Source organism: Fukomys damarensis, unplaced genomic scaffold, assembly GCF_012274545.1.
Source record: "Fukomys damarensis isolate Sample0158 unplaced genomic scaffold, DMR_v1.0_HiC HiC_scaffold_5, whole genome shotgun sequence".
In the NCBI taxonomy this organism is placed as follows: Eukaryota; Metazoa; Chordata; class Mammalia; order Rodentia; family Bathyergidae; genus Fukomys; species Fukomys damarensis.
This window is the reverse complement of record NW_022900917.1, coordinates 16,140,104-16,158,343: the sequence shown is the minus strand read 5'-3', so window position 1 is coordinate 16,158,343 and position 18,240 is coordinate 16,140,104. Positions and strand designations below refer to the sequence as shown.

At 33.0% G+C, this 18,240-nt stretch overlaps 1 protein-coding gene across 4 annotated transcripts in view; it reads left to right on the top strand.

Annotated features, from left to right (window-relative positions):
* Vps13b (vacuolar protein sorting 13 homolog B) overlaps positions 1-18,240 on the top strand; it is a 675,222-nt gene that overhangs the window by 232,076 nt on the left and 424,906 nt on the right. For all 4 annotated transcript variants that reach the window (XM_033759979.1, XM_010619560.3, XM_010619559.3 and 1 more), the window contains exons 20-21: positions 4,919-5,028; positions 12,114-12,258. In XM_033759979.1, the coding sequence (XP_033615870.1) occupies positions 4,919-5,028; positions 12,114-12,258 (255 nt within the window). The remainder of the gene's footprint in view (positions 1-4,918; positions 5,029-12,113; positions 12,259-18,240) is intronic.

Here is an 18,240-nt window from a genome sequence, read left to right as displayed (position 1 = left end):
TCTGTTGTGAACTGTTGACATACAGGTTTATTTAATTCACATAGGTGTGTTTAATTGATCCAGTTAGAAATATAGATTTTTTTATCTAGGCTTATTTAATTTATCCAGTTAGGAATTTCTTGAGCTTTCTATTTTTGAGATTTATTAATTTTAAACAATTATATAAAATTCTCATCTAGAATCCAAGTCCTTTTTATTTTAGTGAGTAGATTTTATTTATTTTTGAACTACACTACACTTAAGTTATCTAGTTGTACATCATCCATTTAATTCTCTCAACTGTATGTAATGTACTCTTTAATTCCTTCTAGTGAGTTTTTCACTTCAAAAATTTGTTGTTTGTATTATTTCCTTCTTTCTTTAAAATCTTTCTGCTGTTCGCTGATACTTTCTCATTATTTGTCATGATTCCATAATTTTTAAACATCCTGTACATAGTCTTTTTTGCAGCCTGCATCAAATATTTCCTGTTCTTAAGGATCAAAATTTATAGGTCCTTGATACTTCCAATCCTTACAGTGACATTGCCACACTGATTATGTTTTTAAAATGGGAAACATTAGTAGGTCTTAATCTGTGGCTATTATATAAGAATAACTTGATTTTTTCAAAGAGAAAAGTTTAACAGTGATATAGTATTCATCATTAGAAGAAAATGTGAGACGTGTCTGCATTTTCTTCTCTCCAGAGTTTCAGAATTATAGTTATATTCTCCCTCACAGTAACTGTGAACCCTCTTTTTAATGTTCTGTTTTCTAGACATACATAGATTTAACCTTTTTTCCCCTAATTATTTTGTGATTTGCTTTTATACTTTTAAATAACCTTGCTTTTCCTGGTCTTTCTTGATTATTCATTTTAGAGCATTTTTTATTTCTTTTTACTTTAGAAAGTGATCCTTGGTGGTCTTTTAACTCTTTCCCATTTCCATCACCTATTCTTAATATGCCCATACTCACAATATTGTGGTTAAGCGTAATTCCTTGATTCATTTATTTTTCAAGAATTTGTTGTTCTGATTACCAATACTATTGTATATTTATGTTGAATCCTATAATTTGCTATGTGTATATATATATGTATATATATATACACACACACATGCACACATGTATATATATACACACATATATATATATAATGTGTTTTTTATATGTACATATATAAAATATACATATGTATATAGTTAGCACATTTGTTTTTCTTATATTTAATAACTGTGTTTTGTTCCCAGAAATTTTTACTTGTCACTAATCTGATGTAATCTTGGGGATTTCCATCACTTATTTCCCATATTGGGTCATTTATTTTCTGGAGTCTAATGTCTTTTTTTGGTGTTACTCCTTTTTTGGTGGAGCTTGTACTTTTTTAATATATATTGCTTATGGTGACTTTAGTATTCAGGCATCATTAATTATTAAATTTATTACTTATATTGCAAGAGATTCGTTGATAAGAATAAAAAGTTCATTTTAATTTAATTATAGGTTTAGGTGGACTATAGGAAAATCTTTTAATTCTTAAGCCTTATTTATGTATTCTTGAGTTTAAATTTTTTAAACTTTAAATTATGTTCAATTGATTTCCTTAAAATCTAAAGGTCTTCATAAACAATTTTGACATTGGAGAAAAATTTTATTTCTCACCCTATATCATTTTTAGAAAAAAATAACTTGTAAAATAATACAATACAAATTAAATCTTGCTGTACACTATAGCTGTATTTTTGTTAGAATGTAATATTGGTAGTCTCCTTTATTAGAGCTGCTAGAATTTATTGAAAACTAAATATGCTTTTGGAAAAGTTCCATTTACTTTCCTTAATTTCAAATAGCATTTTATGCTTTTGTTTATATGTTTCTAGTATTTGAGAAATAGAGTGCTATTATGTGATAAACTAAATGGGTTTTGCAATCTACCCTCTCCCTGTCTACCATTATTCTGAAAAAAAAATTTTTTTAAGCTCTTGGTGTATGCTTGGTTACTTTTTTGCATGTTTTAGAGCCATATGATAATAAAACTGAGACATACTTTTCCCTCATGTTCCTAATATAGTATCTTCCTTAGTGGAGCTAATTATATGTTGAAAAATATATGTGAAAATGCAAAGACTTCTTTACATTGTATATAAATTATGAACAGAATGTTCAGCTTCAGCTATGTTTCACGTAAGCAACTTTTTATCAAAATCAACAAAAATGTGATAGGATAGAATTCCAATTTATTGCCCTTTAAGTTTGTGTTTTTTTCTGATAGCTTGTATTTCATACAGGGAATACTTTCTTTGCTTAATGAACTGAATGGTTATAATAATGTTTGTTTAGACAATGAGTTAGGTTTCTCATATTGACAAAGAATACATGTATGACTTATTTCACTTGAGTATATCCTCTATATCCATCCATTTTCCTATGATTGAGTAACTTCTCATTCTTTATGGCTGAGTAGAATTCCATTGCACAGAAAGACCATATCTTCTTTATTCAGTCTCCAACTGATGGGCAAATGGGCTGTTTCCAAGTTTTAGCTATTGCAAACTGTGCTGCTATAAACATGGGTGCACATATATCACTGTGGTATGATTCTTTTTTTATCTTTTATTGAGTTTATTGGTATCTTTTAGCTATACAGTACAGTTACATTCATTATTGGGATCTTGTACCTTTACATGACAGGTGGTCTTGGTTCTAATTTTTTCCCCTTGTCCCTTCCCTCCCTTCACGCCCTCTCCCCTCCCCATTTACAAACACTTTTTTCCATTTTGTCATATTTTTTTCCCTTAATACCTTTCCCCTACCCTTCCCACTTTCCATACACCTTTAGCCCCTTTCTTCCTATTTCCCATTATCAATTATCTCATTGGGATCTTATGTACTATTATAGTTTATTCAGAGAAACTATTTGGTATTTACACATGTGTGACTTATTTATTTCACTTAGGAGTATCTCCTCAATATGTATCCATTTTCCTACGAATGAGTCTAATTTCTCATTCTTTATGGCTGAGTAGGATTCCATTTTATAGAAAAACCACATCTTTATCCAGTCTCCAACTGATGGGCAAATGGGCTCTTTCCAAGTTTTAGGTATTACAAACTGTGCCGCTATAAACACAGGTGCGCATATATCACTGTGATATGATTCTTTTAATTGTTTTGGAAAGATACCCAGCAGATGGATGACTGCGTCAAATGGAACTTCTGGTCCTAGCTCTTTGAGGTATCTCCATATTGATTTCCACAGTGGTTGCACAAGTCTGCATTCCCACCAATAATGGAGAAGGGTTCCTTTCTCACCACAATCCCGCCAACATTTGTGAAAAACTATAATTGTAAATAAGATCCTAATGGTATAATTGACAATGTGAAATAGGAAGAAAAGGGCTAAAGGTGTAGGGGAATTGGGAAGGGTAGGGAAAGGAAATAAGAGAAAAGAAAAAATGAGAAAATGAAAAAATGGAAATTAAATTTTTGTAAATAGGGAAGGGAGGAGGGGGTGAAGAGAGGGTAGGGACAAGGGGAAAAAATGAGAACCAAGACCTGTCATGTAAAGGTACAAGATCCCAATAATGAATGTAACTGTATTGTATACCTAAAATATACCAATAAACTCAATGAGAAAAATAAAACAAAACAGCAAAGAACAATGATAACATTTACTCACAGGGCCAATTTTAAAATAACTTTCATAAATTTTACTCATTATTTTTAAAGATAATGTACCTATAAAAAGCTTTAATTTGTATTCCATAAAATTAATTTTTAAATTATATATTAGGCTTTACTGTGCAGTTGACCTTCCTTATCTGTGGTTTCCACATTTATAGATTTAATCAATCATATTTTGAAAATATTAAAAAAATTCTCTTTGAAGTGAGCATGTACACAATATTTAATGTCATCAGTCATAAACTATGTCATATGACAATTATTTATGTAACATATTGTAGTTGATATTATGAGTAACCTAGATATGATTTCAAATATATAAGAGTATATGAATAGGTCATATGCAAATACTATATCACTTTGTATAAGAGACTTCAGATCTGTAGGTTTTGATATCCATGGGATGGGGCCAAGAATCAACACCTTTTGTATACCAAAAGATGATTTAATTGAGAAAGTTGCACAGCCATCACCATTTTCTAGTTGCAGAACATCTTCATAATTCTGTATAAAAATCATGTTCCACTAGTAGTCATTTCCACTTCCTCTCTCCCCCATACCAGTGGACTAGACATATATATATATATACACACATATATATATATGAATGACTGGCTTGTTTCATTATGTTTCACAGTTTGTCCACTCTATAGCATGTATTCGTACTTTATTCCTGTTTTGGATGTATAATTTTCATTTTATATGTACAGCACATTTAAAAATATTTTCAGAAATGTTTGTTTTCACTTTTTTTGCTATTTCAAATAATACTGATATGAAAAATTGATGTGTGCGCATATACTTTTCATTCTCTTTTGTTTGTATCTAAGAAGAGATTTACTAGGTCACTATATAGTCATATTTGTGAAATTTTTTAAGGAATGCCATGCTTCTTTCTTTTTCTTGCTTGCTTTTCTTTTTCCTTCCTTCCTCCTCCTTCTTTCTTCCTCCCTCATCCTCTCCCTCCCCCTCCCCCTCCCTCTCTCTCTCTCCCAGGGATCTAACTCAGGGCACTTGTGAGACTGGCGGTGCACCACTGAGCCAAATTCCCTGGCCCCGTCATGGTATTTTCTAAAGTGGCTAAACCATTTTACCAACCATCCATTGAAGGAGGGTTTTAATTCATCCAAATCTTGATGATTTTTTTTCCTTATTGTTGTTCTTTTAAGAATAAGTATCCTACTTGTAACGTGATATCAGCCTTACTATTTGTATGAGGAATTGTTACTATTTTTAATCTTGTTTTAAAGGTGCAGTACTTCTTTGTAGTGTACAAGGATTTGCTATTAATATTGATCCAGTCTTATACACATGGCTCATCTACCAGCCTCAGAAACGAACAAGCAGACATATGCAGCAGGTAAGAGACTTTTATTTTTCTCTTAATGATAAAACTTTTTTCATATAGTGGAGGTATATGTGCCTTTTTATTTGATCTTTTTATAGGTTTACCAGAATTTTTCAGTATACTACACCATTCGTTTCAAACACTGTGTTCCTTAATTTTATTTATCAGAAATTGCAGCTGAACATAGAGTTTCTTTGGCCCTTGAGGAAGATTTCTGTACAATAGGGTATAGAGTGGAGAGATTAGCAAGACTAGTATGCAATTTGGTTCGCACAGAACAGACATTGCTCGGTAAATGTTAGCTTTTGTTTTTACAGTCTCTACATTTCTTCTTCACTTTTAGATTTGTTCACCAAACATGCATAATGTCTAATAATGAGAATGGGATGCTTGCTGCAAATATGTCTTTTTGTTTAAAAGGGCATAAGACACAAAATAAGAGAAGTAGGTGATTGCTGCTGCTAGAAACTTAGGTGAAATTTTCCTAGGTTATCAACTGTAGCTGTAGCAGAAATGGATGCTTACTGAGACTGACTTATCTGCAGTCACATATAGTAAATGGCAGGACTGAAAATTTTTGAGGCCATAATTATATTGTTTGGGATTGTATTTCCCCATTGGTACAATTGTAATTTTCTGGTATTCTACATGAAATAATTTGGTATATTTTATTCTAAAGTAAATTAGTGTTAGTTGGTAGTGGAAAAATACATGATTTTGTATTTATAAAAGATGTAAAAAATTAACTGAGATATACAATTCAAGGATTATCATTTTATTGATTGATTTTTGGTGCTGGGGGTTGAACTCAGTGCTTCCCATATGTTAAGCATGTGCTGTACCACTGCACTATATCCTCAGACCCTAAGGAATCATTTTAAAAATCTTTTTTCACCTTAGCATAATTTCATTAGAAATTTCTGCCATCCTTCCCTGTTCCAAGCTTTATTTTAATAAGGAGATATTGAATATAAGGTATATGCTAGGTATCAAGTCTACCAAAATAAAAGTTACCACTGGGAATATCTCTCATATTTGGAGTATTTACTATATTGTAGAATGTTAGTAAATAAGGAAATGTTATTTGTGGTACTTTACATGCAGATCTGTGGCTAGGACTATGTGAAAACAAAAATGAGTTACTTTCTCACATTGATACACAATTCCTGACACCTATATCTGTAAGGAGGAAAGGTGTATTTGGAGGTTTTAGTTCATAATTGGCTGGCTCCAAGGCAGAAGAATATGGCAAAAGGGCATAGAAGATGAGAAACATTTCATGGTGTGGCAGCAGGAAGCAGAGAGAGAGAGAGATCAATAGAAGAGAGAGGGAGAGGGACCCTTCTAGGACACACCTCCAGTGACCCACCAACATGACATTTAGCTATAAGCTCACCAGTAGACTGAATCACTGATGAGTATCACACCCCCATCTGTAAGTACCTCCTAAAAGCCCCATCTGTAAATACATGAGGAATGAGGGACATGTAGATATAAACTATAACAGAAGGGATGTGTGAAAAGTGGAATTAAGAATTAAAATGAGGGCCTGGGCTGTAGCTCTGTGGCACCACACCTGCCTGGCAAGCGCAAGGTCCTGAGTTTGATCCCCAGCACTGCAAAACCCAAAACAATGTGAGCATCAAGGAGTAAACCAGCTACAGAGGGTTGTTTCCAACTGAAGTATTTGAACAAAGACAAAGAACATGCAAATTGGTGTCAAGCAAGAAACTTCTGTAGGTCTAAACCGGAGTAATCTCTTCTTGCAGAGAGTAGTAGAAATTAGAAATCAACTTCTAGTGGATTTTATTTGTAATTCTGTGCATTTGATACTATCCTAAAGGGTAAAAAGATGCTATGGGAAACTGATATAAAGATTTGGGTTTTAGAAAATTTACTCCAGCTGAATGCAGAAGATGGGTGATAAAGAAGTGAAACTAATGACAAAGAACCATTTGAGAAAAAGTTTCATTATGAATTCTTATGTTCATTATAAATTCCTATTTCAAAGTTGATGTAGTTATTTCCAGTATATTCTTTATGTCCTCAAAGGTGAAATAGAGTGTTGTAGCAGCTTAATTAAGTAAATTAGACACATTAACTGAAGCCAAACACATGCAAGGATTTTGGTTTTTAACTGTTGTTATCATTACTATATTAAGTTAAATTTTAAATTTTTGTGTTCAAAAAGAGTAGCCTTATAAATGTTATTAAGCTAACGAATAGTCATTAGCCATCTTAGAGTTCCAAATATTTGTGTAAATATTTTTGTAATTAAATCTTTTATTCATCTTTATTTACTACGAATATACTTTTAAAAGTATAATTAGTTGATCTAGGCACGTATTTTGACATTTTTAAAACATATTTTAAGATGGTGATGTGGTTGGATTGCTTCAAAAACTTATGCATCATTTAAATTTTCATCAGCAACTTCTAACATCATAGTTAAGCAGAATATACTTCTAAAATGTCTTTTGTCTTCTATTTTAATCTTAAATAGTTTTGATACTCAGCATCATGCAACTCAAATTTTCCCTCTTGATATAAATATTTTCTTAGAGAGACATTTGTATAAACCTAAAGAATCATGTAGAAAACTTTCATATATTTGCTATAGTAGTGTAAAATTGGAAACAATTTAAATGCCCGTGGATAAGGTATGGTTTACTCATATGACCTAATATTTATATATTAAAATTGGTACAATAAGTCTTAGTATAATGTATCAAAATTATATTTAAAGCAAAAAGCAATTTTAAAGATGAATGTAATATGAGAGCATTTAAATATATTTTTCCAAAATGACCCTTAATAATAAATATTAGGTTTAAGTAAATATATATCTATTGGTTAGGATTCTGTAAAAGAATAGAATCAATAGAAAGCACACCCATATATTTAATCAAGAGGATATATGAACATGGAATAGTCAACAGTGAAGGTCCATATGCTGGAGAGAGAAAGAAGATCCAGTTGTTACTTAGTCCAAGAAGATGGAAGCCACAGAACAAGAGGGATCAAGGACCTGGGCATGATAGTTTGTACCTGTTACTCCAGTATTGTGGGAGTCTGAGGCAGGAAGCTTAAAATTCAAGCCCACCCTGGTCAGTCTAGATACTTACTGAGACCCTGTCTCATAATAAAAAAGAAAAAAATAAATCTAAAAGGGATGGGGATATAGCTTAGTGCAAAGACCCTGTGTTCAATCCCCCTGACCCCTACCCCTAGAATCAAGAAAGCAAAAGCGTCTTTGTCTGAAAGCATGGAAGTTCCTTGGAGAGTAGCTGGTGTGAGTCTGTCTTGTAAGGCTGAAGAAAATGGAGTCTGAGATACAAAGGCTGTGACAGTAAGAAAAGATGCGCTTACTTAAATTGGACAGAACTTTTCTAAATGCTGGCAGACTTTCTTTTTCTTTTTTTTTTGTCGGGGGGCACGTACCAGGGATTGAACTCAGGCCCTTGTGCTTGCCAGGCAGGCGCCGGAACCACTGAGCTAAATCCCAGGCCCCGACTTTCTCTTTCTTCCCATTCACCCTGCAAGCTGAATGTATAGTGCCCTCTGTGGTCAGGGTGGCTCTTCCTCCCTTGATTGCTGGCTTGCATACCAGTCTTCTTGGGAAGTACCCCAGCAGACACACTCAGATGCTTGTTTTGCTGATCTGCTCTTAAGTTAGTGGAATTGATAAACCTGATTGAGGGTCACAATTGGCATGCAATATTAATTTTAAGGGCTTTTGCAAATATCGGAATAGTGATTGAATCTGGAAGGAAAAGACAAGAGGTTAGAATTCGGAAAGAAATTTTGTCTTTATCTGTAATATTTTATTCTCTTAAAAAAGCATGTATGATAATAAGTTACTATCAGTCATTACAGCTGTAGTAGGAGTATAGATACTCTTTTACTCTAAAATTCTGTATACTTTTATACTGTATTAAATTAAGAAATTTTAAAAAGGCATTTTTATTGGAAGCCAAGGTATGAGAAGCTTGAAGTATTTTGTGATCATGGCACATTGATGGGGGAAGGATAGGATAGATCTGGGATATATTACAGCTGAAAATTAAGGAATCTCCAGTACTGGAAGGATAAAGAATGTAAGCAGATTAAAGAAAGTTACTGTATTAGCCAGCTTTTCATCACTGTGACCAAATACCTGAGAATATTAATTTAGAGGAGGAAAGATTTACTTTGATTTCAGTCCATGGTTGGCTGCTTCCATTGCTTTGGGCCTTGAAGTGATTGAGAACATCATAATGGAAAGGTCATGGCTCAATTTATGGCAAGTACAAGTCAGAGAGACAGGGAGTCAGAGAGGAAGGACCAGAGCCATGACCCAACCCTTCAACTTGGACCCACCTCCGATTTTCCCATTTCCTCCCACTGATGTCATCCAGTTATCAATCTATTAGGATTAATCCATGGATAAATTTCATAATCCAGTCATCTGGTGACCAAACTTTCACAAAAAGTGGTTTTTGGAGGACATTTTAGATTTAAAAGTAAGTCATAAGAATTATTAAAAGTAAATATTGCTGGGGCTGGGGATGTAGCTCAGTGATTCTACCTCCTGCCTTGCAAGTGCAAGGACCTGAGTTCGATCCCTGGTACCCCCTCCCCCTAAAAAAGGTAAAAAAGTAAATATTGCTTACTCTTTATATATTGAATGGAGAAGCCATATTTCCAGAATAGTGGAGGGAATCACTGGTCTAGCATCTCCAGTAACACTTGCTGCCTGATACGCAATACCTATATCAGCAGTCATTCAACATTATTATTGATGTCTGTTAGGCACTATTATAGGTATTTTAAATATAGCTGTGGACAAGGCATAGAAGAGCCTTGCTCATGTTCAGGATGCTTGATTGATTTTGGTGTATTTTTACTTATGTGAAAACACACTCCATTTCAGCAACTACAAGTAAAGAATTTTTTGTTTTGTTGTCGGGCTTTATCAGTATGATGGTTTTTATTAGTCTTTTAGCTATTGTGCTCAAATTTGGTATCACATTGAGAGCACATAATTTTTCTTTTGTTAATTTATATTAATTTCAATCCTGAGCTTGACTGTAGTTTCTTAGAGTGCTTAGTTATATTCCAAATATGTAAATGGTAGAGAGAAATTTAAGAGAATGTAAAGTCACTAACCATTGGAATTTAAGAAGCTTTTCAGTAAACATCTCCACTTCCTTTAATTTTATAGGTGAGGAGATTACTGTTTTTATTTAAAAATTTTTTTTCAGGAAGTGCTATGAAATTTTAAATATGGAGATATATGTTGCAACTGTATATTTTCTTTGACAGTGATTTTTTTATGGAAAAATGAGATGTAAATGATAAAAACTTAAGATGTGCTGAGCATTTCTTGGTCTTAAGAGCTATTTCTGTTGTATGTGTTATAATTATTGTCATTTTTACTAAATTCTCAGTATGAAAGCAGGCATTTTAAATGTTCAGCATACTGTTATTCATAGTTAATATAGTATTATGCATTTTTACATTTAAATAATTTTTATTTTCTCATTTTCAGATGTTTTAATCCATTTGCTCAGCCCATTTAACAACTTGCAAGATAATTTGCCATTTCCCTTAATTTTCCTATTTACATTATTTGTAAAACTTTGATTGTTGTGGTGTTGAAAATAGCATTTTACTATACTGCCGCACAACTATCCCCTACCACATACACCCTCTACCACAGCTGTGTCACAGTTATCTGTTGTTTCCCAAGCTATAATTTCCTTCTCAGTTGTGGATAAAACCCAACTTTTGATGATTATTTTCCACCCACTTCAACACTGATCTTTGATCCTATCACAAATTTCAAATACCTTTTTTTTTTTTTTTTTTTTTTTTTGCCAAAGATCTGACAAGATTGTATCGGGATTCATCAGCAGTAACATCAGACTTTATTTCAGTGAATAAAGATGAAACAGCTGCTTGTTGTCCAGCTCAGCACTCATCTGATATAGGATCATAATGTTTTCCAGCTTTTTCTAAGCATAGATATTTTTTCTCTGCTTTCTAGATATGCTATGGTTATCATTCTGTCAAACAAAATAGAGCAATTTCTCTGCATTTCTACACACAAAAAAAGGGATTGTCCACCTTAACATACAATTTGTGGTTGTACAGTGTCTTCCTACAAATGCCATTTTATAATGATAACATTCTCTCTCTTTTTCATGGGCTAATAATTTTCAAAGGAGATTTTACTTTTGATTTTACCCTTTCCATATTATCTTGACTTATTATATGTTACCTGAATATTCTCAGGTTGTCTTGATTTCCATGTAGAATTGTCAAAAATCACCTGAAAATACTAAATGGAAAATTTCAGCAATAAATAATTCATTAATCTGTAAAGAATTTTTATTACACTATATTATTGTTTTATTATTTGTTATTGTTAATTTCTCATAACGCCTAATTTATCAAATAAACAGTATTATCAGTATGTAAAACAGTAGTATCAGTATGAAAAGCACTGTAGTTGTCCTTTACTGTACATAGGGCATTGTCTCCAGGAACCCTCTTCAGACATAAAAGTCTGTATATGCGTAAGTTCTTTATATAAATGGCATAATATTTGCACATAACCTATGCATATCCTACCATATATTTTAAATCTTCTCTACATTACTTATACAATAGCTAATGGGATGTAAATGCTATATAAATCATTGTTATACTCTTATTTTGGAAATAATGACAAGATATAAGTTGTTTAGATATTCCATCCAAACTCAGGGGTTCACATTTGATTGAATCCATAGACGCAGAACTCATGGATGTGGAGGGCTGACTGCGTATATAAGGTTTAGCACTATCTGTAGTGTTGGGCATCCACTGGGAGTCATGGAACATATCCTCTGACCATAATGAGTAATTGTATGTGAAAGACAGCTGGAGAAGTGAAGGAAGGAAGAAGCAAGCAAGCAAGGAAGGAAGGGCTGACAGAAGGGAGGGAGGGGAGAATTTAAAGTAATAAACACTCAGCCCCAACTTGTAAGGGACTGACCTTAATGATGCCATATTTAACCTTCATTACTTTAAAAAGGCAGTAATTTTTTTTTCAATTTTGGCTTTCTCACCAGCCTATGATACCTGTTCCTCTTGTTACGCCAATTAGCAAAAGGAAAGAGGATGAGCTCTCTGTTGGAAGTGCACCATTGGCAAAACAACAGTCCTATCAGGCCTCTGAATATGCTAGCAGCCCTGTAAAGACAAAAACACTAACAGGTATGTGTCAAAAAACAGTAAAGAATCTGTGGTTGCATTTCTGAACTAACAAGTTAGCCTGAACCATTTCACAGACACTGCCTACAGAAATGAGGCTCCAGGAATGGAGAACACAGCACTTTATTAGGTAAAACCACAGAGTAATCAGAGCACTACCTTTTTTTGTGGGGGAGGTTCATGTCCTTAGCCTAGTTCCCACAGGGTGGTATGAAGAGGGCCAGAGGTATCTTAATAGAGTGGATTGTATTACTTGGGAGGACCGAAAGTTTAAAGAAATTCTACAATACATAGAAAGCTTGCCTGCCTTTTTATCCAGTGGAAGACCTTTATTTTTTAAAACTCAAAACAAACTTGCCTTTTTCTCAGAGGGCAGATGACTATTCTCTATGCAGATATCCTTAAAACAAAGTTGGGAATAAGAGACTCATGGACTACTGCCTCCCAATAATATTGTTCCTTCCTTAAGTAAATTCTTGAAAACCACATTATAGTACATCTCAATCTTCTTTATTCTTCTTTCTCTCACATTCTCAGATTATTGATGCAAATGTTAAACATAAGTGTTTTTCAGTAAAATGATTACATGTTGTATAATAAAAGCATTTTATGATTTCACTCTAAATGGTGGTTTTTCTTTTTAAATTTTAAGTTTTATGATGAGCCACATTTCTTTAGGTAATTTTATATCTTTCCTTAAATGTTTAGTTTTTTTTGTATAATTCATATATTTTCATCCATATTGATAGATTTAAATATTCAAAAAATTGATACCACCTTTGAGTAATTATGGTCAAGATTCAGTTTTAAGTGCAATTAAGGTCAGAAGAATAAGACACAACCTCTATACTTCTAGAATTTAAAGTATGATTATGTACACAAAAAAGATCAAATCGTGTAATTTAAGGAAAAATTAGTGTCACTTTCTTGCTCTACAACAATTTAAAAAATGCTGAAATAATTTTTGAGGAATTTTTTATATATGTTTGTGCTCTTTATTTTCCTAAAATAACACCTTCTGTATACTGTATGGAATCGTTAGACTTTTACCTGATAATATCTTTAATCTCCTTATTCTCTTGATAATTTATTTTATAATAATCAAAAATATATAATTACTGTTATGTCATAAATAATATGTAAATTGTTTATTTGTTTGTTTTTTTGGGACTGGGGATCGAACTGTGGACCTTGTGCCTGCGAGGCAGGCAGCAGAACCACTGAGCTAAATCCCCAGCCTGATAATACGTAATTTGAATTAAGTTTTAAATGTAAGATTATACCTTATTTCCCATGGTCTATAATTTATATAGAGTTTTGATTATAAAATTATGTCTTCAAGAAGCTTGGGCCGAGTTTTTTCAAGTTTTAATTTCTTTTAAGCTGTCAATTTACATAAAGAATTGTGAATATCACCTCCTTCCTTCATACTGTCGGTTTAAATCCAAGGCCTGGAGCATGCTAAGTACATGCTCTACCACTAAACTACAACCTCAGCCTTTTTATTTTTTTATTTTGAGTTTGGGGTCTCACTAAATTACCCTGGCTAGCCTTGGTCTTTCAGTCTTCCTGCCTTAGATTCCTGAGGAACTAGGATGATAGGCATGTACCATTACATACCACAGGTTTATATGCAAATAGAATAAATTTACTTTTATGAGTGAGCATTTATTTATTAAGAGGTGGTAGTCAGTGAAGGTACACACCTATAATCCCAATACTTGGAAAGCAGGGACAGGAGAATCATAAGTTCGAGGCCAGCCTAGACAAGTTAGTCCAGGCCCTGTCTCAAAACAAAAACATTCAGTGAAGCATCTTAGTGCTAAATCTTGCTTGTCATTTGCTAGTCCTGGGATTCAGTTCTCAGTACTACAAACAAACAAACTATATATTCTGGTTTCTTGCCTTAACATTTAGCTTTGTTCTTTAAGTCATACAATTCACCTAAAGTAATTGTTAGTAAGATGATTAATAGCCATATAAAATCCTTGAAAATGATAATACTTGATATACAACTATGAAGGAAACGTGATCACAAATTTTGAAATGCAGCTTGTGTAGAAAAATTTTATGTGTAAATTCATTAGTCATATGATATCAGTTATCTGAGAATTATTTTGCTTTTATTTTTCTCTGTTTTCTATAGAGATCACTATTAATTTTTTAGTGAGAGAACTAAATAAGAAAAGCTAGAAACAATCTAGGCATGGTGGCATATGCCTGTAGTTCCAGAACTCTGGGAGACTAGGATGCATAGACTGTAAATTCAAGCCCAGCAATGTGGCAACATAATGAGAACCTGTCTCAAAATAATGACTATTAAAATTTCTGAAGTGTAGCTCAACATGAAGGCCCTTGGTTTAATCCTTAGTGCCACATGGTGGAAAAAGCTAGAAACATAATTTATTATTAATAATTTTTATACACTATGGAAACATACATTAATTTTATTTCCTTGTGAACTGTGGTTTTTTTTTTTTTGCCTCAGAGTTGAGAATAATCACCTTTTGTATCTTTAGTGTTTCCCCATCTTTATATCCTTCAGATTTCCTAGAAGTATTCTCCTTGTCAGTGAGAACATTAGTTTTTCAGCAAATACAGGTCAGATTTTTGCTTAAGTTGGCAAAAAAGGTTAACAGCTATCAGATTAATGCTTATGCTTACCCTGCTTGAGGACCATGAAGATTTATAGAAGGTAAAAAAAGCCCTGGGCATAGCATTTATTCTTTGTGAGTTATATAATTATATTCTATGTGTATTATAAAATGTTAATGACATTTCTTTTCCCCCTTTGAGTGCCCACTGTCTATACTTCTCTTAGGAACTTGGGGTAGTTTTCTATATTTTCTTGAGAATATTCTCTGCTAAACATTTTCTCTTCTTAGAATTGAGTTTCAAAAGTTTCTCTTTTAGTTTTGATTAAAATATATAATCTGTTTTAAGATGAATATATTTTGTGATTTCTTTGAATTTGATGACTGCATCCAAATGTCATTATTTTAATTAGAGTTTTAATTATTATATATATTTTATCACACAATGTAATGAACTTGCTAAACTGTTTATAGTCCTTTGCATATCTGCACATGTATGTGTGCCAATTTATTCATATACTATTTTCTCTGCAATACCAAATATTGGCTTTTTTAAAAAAATTTTTTACCATCTTAATGATTTTAAATTTGTGATTCAGTGGTGTTTTTATTCATCTTGTTATGAAATGCCAATTTTAATTTTTAAACTAGTTTTTTCAGTATGAAAACGTTAGTCTTACTTTTATGCCAGAATCCCACTCCCCCTTCAAAAGGCACAGAGTCTCACTATATTGTTTAGGCTGGCCCTAAACTCTCAAGCTCTTGGACTCAAGCAGTCCTCGTGCCTCGGCCTCCCACACAGCTGGGACTACAGGGGTCTACCATTGTTCTCAGCTTTAATGCTTAAATTTTTATTAAAAGCTTTTAATGATATATTTTTAACATACAGTCCAATGTTAACCATAAATTCATCCCTGAAACAGTTATATAATATTCTTGGCTCATGAAAAGCAAGATTTGCTGATCCTGCACTGGCTTTGATTTTGCTTTTTGATTTTCAGCAAGATTTTATTTTCCTCTTCAAATCTCAGTTAACCGTGTTAAGTAGCTGGCTGCATAAGGAACGTGTACTTGATGCTGGGAATGAGTTGACAACAGAACCAAATTATTTCAGTGATATCACGTAGAACAGGAGAAGGCCAAATAACAGTGTATTCCACACAAAAATAATATATTATCCTAAATACTCTTCTAAAGTATCTGTTTATATATCCATTGAACCAAGGAACCCCTAAAACCTATGACATGTATATGAGTCTGTGTTCATTAGAGGAACATTTTATATATATATATATATATATATATATATATATTAGACTGACAGTGGTGGCCTTCAGAGTCTGGTGTGAAATAATGCACAAGAGCATGCTGGAGATCTAAAAGATACAGTCAGAAATCAAATACCTGGAGCTCAGAAGCCAAAGAGTCACGGAAACGCTGAAGAGTCTGCACTGGAAAGTTAAGAGTCTGCTGTAGAAACCTGGAGACGGACATCCCAAGGCAGTACTCAAGAGCCTAATGGGACAATTAACAATGTGAAATAGGAAGAAAAGGGCTAAAGGTGTAGGGAAAGTGGGAAGGGTAGAGGAAGGGGAACAAGGGAAAAGAAAAAAATGTGAGAAAATGAAAAAATGGAATTAAAGTGTTTTTAAATGAGAGGAGGAGGGGGTGAAGGGAGGGTAGGGACAAGGGGAAAAAATGACAACCAAAACCTGTCATGTAAAGGTACAAGATCCCAGTAATGAATGTAACTGTACTGTATACCTAAAATGTACCAATAAACTCAGTTAAAAAAAAAAAAAAGAGAGAGAATGGAGCTCCTCCAAGGAAACAGAAACGAGACTTCCCTCTTTTTCCCCTTTTAATTCTATCTAGACTGCAAGCCTCTTTTATTCCATCCAGGCTACACTTAGGGTGAGTCTTCCCTCTTCAGTTAGTCCATCATTCAACACATCCTACAGTCAGCTGGGTAGTTTCTTACTCAAATCGACACCACAGTTAACTATCACACTCTATGTTTTGAAATATTATATAGCTGAAGTTGGAAAATTATAAAAATGTCTATCATAGAAATGGAAACTTTACAATCCAGTATGCCCCATAATGATAATAATTAAAAATTTTGACCCTAAATGTTTATATATCACTTCTCAAATCAGGAGATTAAAAGATGCAGGAAACTATCACCAGAGGGAAATTAACTAGTAGGACTAGAGTGAGAAATGATACACTCTTCATCCTCCTGCCCCACCCTCCCTAGGAATGTACTACCATGCCTGTAATCCTATTTTTATTAATGACATGGCCAACTTTAAATAACACGTTATTTGCCACTTTATTCACCTGCTATTTTCTCTGTAATACCTAACATAAAACTAGCCAATTTAATAGCATATCTTTTTTTTTTTTTTACCATGGACTTCTAAATTTGAAGTCTATTCCTGGAGCATTAAGATAGTGAAGAATTTTCCTTAGAGTTAACAAGATAGGTTCTCCTGTGAAATACCTACCTTCCGTCTGTAGTGGAGCACGGATGGTCCTTTCTTTAACTAGTATCACTGCACAGTTAAGATCCTAGATGAGAACTAAAAATGAATATTACTGTTCAGTTTATTTTTTTCCTTTGATATTTCCTTAAATATATTCCAGAATTATTGATGTTTCTACCAAAGATAAAAAAAAATTCAGGCATATATAATTATCCCTTATGCCTGTTTCTAAAAGTGAATTAAATATAAAAAAATTAAATCTTACAAAGTATTTTTTATATTATAAAAAATGATGCTTTACACTTATCTCTCTCCTCCACTTCTTTCAACTTTTGTAGGATTTTTGAGAATTAACTTTTGTTATTAGATAGACTATTTTAAATTTTTTCTGCCCTCAATCAAAAATAAAGTATTTTAATTCTAACCAAGAATTTAATAATATAGTTGTATTATTTAGGATTGAGTAAAGTTGTGGCTCAATAATTCAGAAAAGTCCAAGTATGAGTGATTTAAAAAAGATTATACTTTGTCTTTTGTGTTAGAAGCTCCAGTAGATACTCCAAAGATGTTACAGTCCTCTAAGATTATATAGTTTTTATTCTATTGTAGGTGGCTTCCATTGCCAGGCTTGCCTTTCAATTTTGTTTTCTCATTGAGTTTATTGGTACATTTTAGGTATACAGTACAGTTACATGCATCATTAGGATCTTGTATCTTTACATGACAAGTCTTGGTTCTCATTTTTTTCCCCTTTTCCTGCAATTTCCCTTTCAATTTATTATGACTCCTTCAACATTTAATCCAGTCTGAATTTCAGTAGCAGAAATGGGTAAAGAGAAAGAAAAGAGTCTTTCTTCGCTCTTTAAAAATTATCCATGCCCCACTTTTGTTTATATACTCTT